Here is a 7,443-nt window from a genome sequence, read left to right on the forward strand (position 1 = left end):
CAGACACCAAATCAAACCAGACGTGTTCACCTTTCTAACTGGCGGCAACCAACATATCACAGGCAACCAGAGAAGAGTGGGAAGTGTTTAACAAGGAAATGTCACTCTACCATAACCAGCCATGAAGAAATTTTTGAGTCTCAACTCAGTGGTGGAACTGGAGACACGCTCAGTATGATGACTTCCAAGTACCCTTGTATCAATGCCATTAACTTTGATCTCCCTCATGTCATACAAGACGCACCCTCCTATCCTCGTAAGTAGTTAACCTACCTCATATCCTTTGTATCAAATAGAAAAAGTTGTTGTTGCTCCAGGAAATGTCTTATCTGGCAGCAACGATTTCAAACAAAAAAAGACATTGTTTCTCAAAAAACAGTGCTTCCTACCCATACATCAACAGCACCATAAAACGGTACTGCATCTGTAGCATCTAGACCTGTTCATGGGCCGGGCTGGGCTTTGACTCTTTATTAACAAAAAAATGTTAGGCCTGAGCTCGAGTCTGGCCCGACCAACGGGCTTACAACTTGGGCCCAAGCCCGGCCCTGATAAAAAGCTCGAAGCCCGACCTAATAAAAGAATTTCAAAATTTTCCCTATTCAAATAGACATTATCTATTTTAATTCAGATGTTTTTCCCCTATTTAAATGAACAATGGGCCTACAAGTGAATCAACAACCATCTCAAATAAAAAAAAATATTCAAATGGACATCACATAGGGTTTTTACTTAGGTTTAACTATAGGTTAGGCCGGGCAGGGCTCGGGCCGGGCTATTTTGGCAAAGCCCGAGCCCGGCTCGAATTTTATGTGGGCTGGGATTTTTGGCCCGAGGTTAAGCCCGCGGGCCAAAAAGCCTGTTCAAGCCCGTCCGGGGATTGGGCCGGGCCGGGCCGGCCCATCGGGCCACCCGGCCCATGAACAGGTCTAGTAGCATCGATGCCAAACATATACTAAACAGAAGAAAATAGTTGTGTGATCAGATCACCTTGTGCTATCTATCAAAAAAAGATCACCTTTATGAATGCTTGAGAAAAAAAAAAAAACCCTGAAGGGGTAAACATAAAAATCTTGCCGCTCGAAAGAATCTATGGAAGTAGACACTAAAATAAATATGATGAGGGCAGACTTGGCCCTCCACTGACATCATGACACATGGTATATCAGAACAGCTGGACTACATCCCAGCATCACCTAGGCGACAACTTGCGTTAGCCAAAATGGGGTCCCAGCTGGCGACCTGCCTTTGCTGCCGACCTGGCAACCTACTTTTGTTGTCGACCTGGCGACCTGCCTCTACTGCCGACCTGGCGGCCTACTTCTACTGCCAACCTAGCGACCTGCCTCTACCGCCGACTAGGTGACCTACTTCTACCGCCGACTTGGCGACTTACCCTTGTCGCCGACCTAGCGACCTACCTCTTTAGAAGCTTGCCAGTTGTCTTCAAACCTTTCGAGATCACAACACATAACCGTAGGCCTTATCCTCATCCTGCCCGAATCGGAGGGAAATGGTAAGCCTTTTTAACTGGCACGTTATTCTCCTTTCAAAGCGGAACAGACCCCTATGTCGTGGGCCTAGGATTCTGGGAGCATTTCGCGAGACCCACGGCAGCCTAGCTATATAAGGGCATCAACCCCTGAGACCCAAGTAGATGCACAATTTAGTTCTCGTAGCTCTCCATCTCTCTCACATTTAGCTATCTTAAAAATCTCTGATTCGTCGGCTTAAGCATCGGAGTGCCCACCCCAGGTAAAGCAACCCAGGCACTCTGACACTGTTTCCTTGTAGGTCACATCAGAGCCACCTCTCCAGCTCGTCACCATTCAATTAAGCATCAAAGCCACCTCTCTAGCTCATTACCATTTAGTTAAGCATCAGAGCCACCTCTCTAGCTCATCACCATTCAGCTAGGCATCAGAGCCACCTCTCCAACTCGTCATCACTCAGTTAGGCATCAGAGCCACCTCTCCAGCTCATCACTATTCAGTTAGGCATCAGAGCCACCTCTCCATCTCGTCACCACTCAGTTAGGCATCAGAACCACCTCTCCAGGTTGTCACCATTCAACTAGGCGTCCAAGCCCCATTACAGGTAAGGATTATTCAGCAAGGCATCCGAGTCACTTGCCAGCCGGGAGCTGCCAAAATGCGCATCATTAGAATCATAGAAGGTATGTAAAAACCACGTCTTTAACAGCCAAGGCTTCCATCAAATAACCATGCTTGAAACAATTTAGAACGGTAACTAGGGAGGTCTTCATCATATTGTATTTTTTGGCACAGAAGCCTTATCCTTTCCCAATTCCCATGTCTAGCCAGTTTCTAGCTCCTTAATAATTAATCAAATCCAGTTCCACATAGGTAGTAGGTAGGACTCCAGATCACCTGCCCACAAGAACTCTGCCCATGTCTACTGACAATACATTACCACCGTGAATTTGGAATATCTCCCCCTATATAATACCATTTAGGTGGATGAGATGTTCTCCATGTGTAGCTGCGATGTTATATGGGTAGACGTGGGCAGAGTTTGTGTGGGTAGGAGATCTAGACTTAGTAGATAGTAGCAGTACACATCTGTGTCTTGAGGTTGAGGTTGCAACAATATTGACGATGTTTAATGACGTAGTAGGTAGTAGCAGTTCCCCAATTAACAACTTGTGAGATGGACCTAATTAAGAAACATCTTGTTGTGTTGTAGAGATTAACGGGTAGGAGTACGTAGTAGGACTGGGAATTCAATCCAAGTTGGAACACAGTTAAAGCATCTTAGGATCCTTTTGTCCAAATCACACAAGGAGAAATGGAAAAAGAGTTTGGTATTTTTGGGATGGCGTTGTTTTTTGTTGCTTAGGTCATGTTTGTGAGTCTTTAAAAACAAGTGTTATAATTATTTGGGTCGGGCCCATACCATTAAGCACTTATTGGTGTTTGGGAAATAAGTCTAAAATAAGTGCTTATTTTTAAAATAAGGGTTTATTTTTTAAGACCAAAATTTCAGCTTTTTTTGAAGTGTATACAATAAGCATTTATTCACTTTTTTCTTCCAGAATTATCCCTAGTTGAATTTTAAAACACCACTTATAAAATTATTCCTAGTTGAAAGTTATAGAAGTACTTTTGTAAAAGTGTTTTTGTAAAAGTATTTCTATAAAAGTAATTTTATAAAAGTATTTTGATAAAAGTACTTTCATAAAAATTATTTTGTAAAAGTAGTTTCATAAAATTTGAAAGAAAGTGAAGGACATAATAGTTACAAATGCTCATGTAAGTGCTTATTGGAAAAAAAAAAGACTATTAAGCGCCCAATATGAAATAAGTACTTTGAATAAGTTGGATGCCAAAGGCAAATAAGTGCTTATTCTAATAAGCACTTGTTTTTAAGCATTTATTCAATATAAACTTATTTTTAACATAAGCACTCCCAAACATAGCCTTGGTATTATAGGCTTATGGTATTTTATGCAATGCCTTCCATGTTCTCTTCGCAATTTACAACTTTTGATGAAGGCAATAATTTAGTTTAAGGAATTTGTCTAAAGACTCACACTATATGACTTTTCAGCATTTCTCTTAAACTCTTCCTAACTTTTAAAAACATGCAAGGAATCCCATGTGAGTAATTTTGAGTTAGACTAATGGGTGTTAATAATTTATATATATATATGGGACTTGACTTGGTTTGTTGTGGTTGTGCACGTGTCGGACCCCCAAAAGAAATAAAAAAAAAAATGAAAACTGTTTGGATAAAAATAGTACGTAATATTATTGGGTAGTTTTGTCTTGGTTTATTGGTGGAGAGGGAAGAGAGGGGGTCAAATTATATTGTTGTGTGGAGTTAGGAGTGAAAAGGGAGGGATTATGGTTAGAAGCAGACGAGAGTTGAATGAAATCCGTAAATGCCGGCCTGGCCTTCTACTATAAAAATCAATCACAGAGAGAACCGATGGAGGAGAGAAACACATAATAATTAAGAAAACAGAAGAAGACATGAGAGTTGAGATGAAGTTATGTTTGTTGTTGTTGTATTTGTTTGTGTTGAATGGAATTGTTTCTGGAGATAGCGATACCTTCGATGTGGTAAAATACGGTGCCCGAGGGGATGGAGTGCATGATGATAGTAAGGTAATTAATGTGTTACGTTAAATGATATATACAGAGACTTGTCTCTCTCTCTCTCTCTCTCTTTCTGTTTGTCTGTTTGTCAGTCTATTGTTATCTGTAAACCTATACATACGTACGCAAAAGAATCAATTACAAGTCATAAGCTGATGGTGTTTGTGATTGATGATTAATCCAGGCCTTTCTAGCAGCATGGAAGGCGGCATGCGAATCCTCAGGTGCGGTGAAGGTTCTGATCCCGAAAGCCAACTACATGGTCGGTCCTGTTAAGTTTTATGGCCCCTGCGATAAAGTAAAATCCATCACCGTCTACATGAAGGTGTGAGAGATGAGAATTCCCAATTTTAATTCTAAAGATTAAGTAGTACAGTTTATTTGATGTAGGATGGAGTGGAAGATGATGATGATACATCTCTCATTCTCTCTCTGCTCTTCTCTTTCATCATGTATGTAAGCATGTTAATGAGTTAATGTTAATGTAGGGTTACTTGAAGGCCACAACTGACCTAAAAGATTACGGAACTTATGACTGGATTACATTTGGATTCGTGGAAGGATTGACATTGACAGGAGGTGGGACTTTTGATGGCCAAGGAGCTGCATCATGGTCCTTTAATAGTTGTCGTCTCAAGAAAAATTGCCAAGTTCTTCCTACGGTAAGTATATATAAGGGGTCTCTCTCTCTCTCTTTCTTTCTGGGTGGGTGTGTCTATATATATATATATCTTATGTTGATGTTGTTTTTCCAGAATCTGAAATTTGTTTCACTGAACGACACGGTTGTTAGAGGCATAACATCGTTGAATAGCAAGTTTTTCCACATGGGATTGGTTGATTGCAACAACTTCATGGGGAGAGATCTGAAGATAACGGCCCCAGAAACGAGTCCCAACACTGATGGCATCCACATTGAGCGTTCCACTACTGTCAGCGTGTATAGTTCAATCATCGGAACGGGAGACGATTGCATCTCCATCGGACATAGCAGTTATGACATCACCATCAGTGGGGTGACTTGCGGGCCGGGTCATGGCATCAGGTAGTCTTACCGATTGATTCATGGATCACCATTTAATTAATATTTGCTGACTCAATTCATCATCTTGGCTCTTGTTGTCTCATGTCATAAATATATATTAAAAAAGCATTGGAAGCTTGGGAAGATACGAGAAGGAAAAAGACGTAAACGGAATTGTGGTGAAAGACTGCACCATCACCGAAACAATGAATGGGGTTAGGATCAAGACGTGGGAGGACTCACCGGTGGGAAGCCAAGCCTCCAACATGACATTCAATAACATAGTGATGCACCGCGTGAGCAACCCCATCATAATCGATCAGACATATTGTCCCTATACTTCTTGTACATCCGCGGTATGTTGATAATAATTCAATTTGATTGTTGCTTCAATTCAATTCAATTTGTTTGATTGATTGATTGATTTTTCGATGTTATACAGTCATCATCTCGCGTAAAGCTCAAGGACATATATTTCAAAAACATCAGAGGAACATCAACCACTCCTGTGGCAGTGTTGCTGGAATGCAGCAAAGGCCTACCATGCGAGAATGTCTTCCTTGAAAATATTCACTTAGAACTATCTCCTGGAGGTGGACCCACCAATTCCACCTGCGAAAACGTCAAACCACAATACAGCGGCACCCAGATTCCTCCGCCATGCAATACGTAATCACTAATCAGTTATCAATTATTTAATTACCATTTACCATTACCCCCCCCCCCCCCCCCCCCCCCCCTACGGTAACAAATTGGCATGTTGACTGCCCATCATCCTTTTTTTAAGTCTATGTAAAAGCTACTGTTTTTGTAATTCAGTATTCATGATCGATCTACTACTTAATTTATTTCTTTTTCTTTGCCTCTATTTCATTTTTTATGAAAATGTATTACAATATCATCCGATTCCGATCCACTAAATAATTTTTCACTTTTAATTACAAAATTCCCTGAATTCGACTTAAAAGAATCAAGTGAAGCCTGAAGGGAAAATATGACATTTTTTAAGGATAATTTGGTAACTGAAGTCTCTATTATTATTATTATTATTTTTTTTTTTTGTGTTGAAACTATAAGAGAGATTTTTATTAAAGTGAAACCTCACGAGAGTTATTATGATTGTCAAGGGAGGTTCTTATAATGTTTGGTTTCAGCAAAATGAAGAAGAAGAGCGAACGTGCAACCCATATTATTAATTTGCAACACGTCTTCCTTCTTTAAATTGAGAATAAAATTGATCGATAAGAGTAATTGTCCATGTTTTATGAGTGGCAAGAATGACATTTTTATTTCATTTTTCTTGTGGATTAAATTGGTCCCAACAAACATTAAAGTTAAAACTGTCATTTTCTAATTCAATTTAATGGAAGGTCAATTAAGTATATCAGTTGCAAACTATATATATATATATATATATAAGGTGTTTTAGTAAAACACAAACTATAAGGTAGGTTTTAGTAAATTCATTAAATTATATAGACTATTTTAATAAATGACCTTTTCTAATATATCTATGTGCTGTTTTAATTTTAACTATAGTATCATCTATATACGGTGGAAGGTGCTCCATTAATGTAATTTCCATCTAACTTCATAAAATAATAATAATAATAATAATAAATAAATAAGAGAGTCCAAGTTCTAGGGGTGTCAGTTGGATTGGATTTGGTCCAATCCGATCCAGTCCAATGTGAGTCTTTTAAAAATGGACCAACTCAAATCCAATCCAACGAATATTTCGGACCAGTCCAATTCAACATCTGGACTGTCCAATCTGTTCAAAATTGTTTTAATTTAGATTGATTCTAACCCAAACTTGGTCCATTGACACCTATATTCTTATCTTCTCAATGGACTAGATATTGGCTCAACCCAAACACCTATATTCTTATTTTCTCAATGGACCAGATATTGACTCAAGCCAACCCAATCCAATATAAATTCATTACAGATAGACCAAGTCGAATCTAATCCAATAAATACTTTAGACCATTAAGTCTGAATTGATCCAATTAACTATGTATTGTTGGTCCGTCCAATCCATCCAAATTGATTTTGGTTTGGATGGGTCCAATCCAAAATCAGTCTATTGACACCCCTGAGTCCAACTATAATACCATATATTAACGGGATGTTACCGAAAAACTATTTGACTGGAATCATGAAAGTCGTAATCTAATCAGGGCTTACTCATCTAAAATCATGGGGAGAGGGCGATTGGTCAAAATTCTTTCAATATCATATATTTCCACTTCTTAGACCATGGCTGCTCGTTTTTATTTTTTACGAGTCTTAATG

The 7,443-nt window shown here is 39.2% G+C and overlaps 1 protein-coding gene across 2 annotated transcripts; it reads left to right on the forward strand.

Annotated features, from left to right (window-relative positions):
- The first annotated feature begins 3,937 nt into the window (after positions 1 to 3,937).
- Positions 3,938 to 6,013, forward strand: LOC104593249 (exopolygalacturonase-like). Of its 2 annotated transcripts, XM_088900656.1 has the most exons (7): positions 3,938 to 4,130; positions 4,306 to 4,446; positions 4,610 to 4,783; positions 4,877 to 5,166; positions 5,273 to 5,501; positions 5,588 to 5,826; positions 5,877 to 6,013. In XM_088900656.1, the coding sequence occupies exons 1-6, from the start codon at positions 3,996 to 3,998 to the stop codon at positions 5,816 to 5,818; spliced, it is 1,200 nt and encodes a 399-aa protein (XP_088756782.1). In that variant the 5' UTR covers positions 3,938 to 3,995; the 3' UTR covers positions 5,819 to 5,826; positions 5,877 to 6,013. The 2 variants fall into 2 exon arrangements, with proteins under 2 accessions (XP_088756782.1, XP_010251320.1); XM_010253018.2 differs by having other exon boundaries at positions 5,588 to 6,013.
- The last annotated feature ends 1,430 nt before the right edge of the window (positions 6,014 to 7,443 follow it).

The sequence above is a fragment of the Nelumbo nucifera genome, chromosome 3, assembly GCF_055504915.1.
Source record: "Nelumbo nucifera cultivar China Antique chromosome 3, China Antique-T2T, whole genome shotgun sequence".
NCBI lineage: Eukaryota > Viridiplantae > Streptophyta > Magnoliopsida > Proteales > Nelumbonaceae > Nelumbo > Nelumbo nucifera.

Bases quoted from the DNA above. Each gene is read 5' to 3' on its own strand.
- LOC104593249 (XM_010253018.2), top strand. From the start codon at position 3,996: ATGAGAGTTGAGATGAAGTTATGTTTGTTGTTGTTGTATTTGTTTGTG. The intron at 4,447-4,609 runs GTGTGAGAGATG...ATGTTAATGTAG, and splicing joins CCATCACCGTCTACATGAAG to GGTTACTTGAAGGCCACAAC. The intron at 5,502-5,587 runs GTATGTTGATAA...GATGTTATACAG, and splicing joins ATACTTCTTGTACATCCGCG to TCATCATCTCGCGTAAAGCT.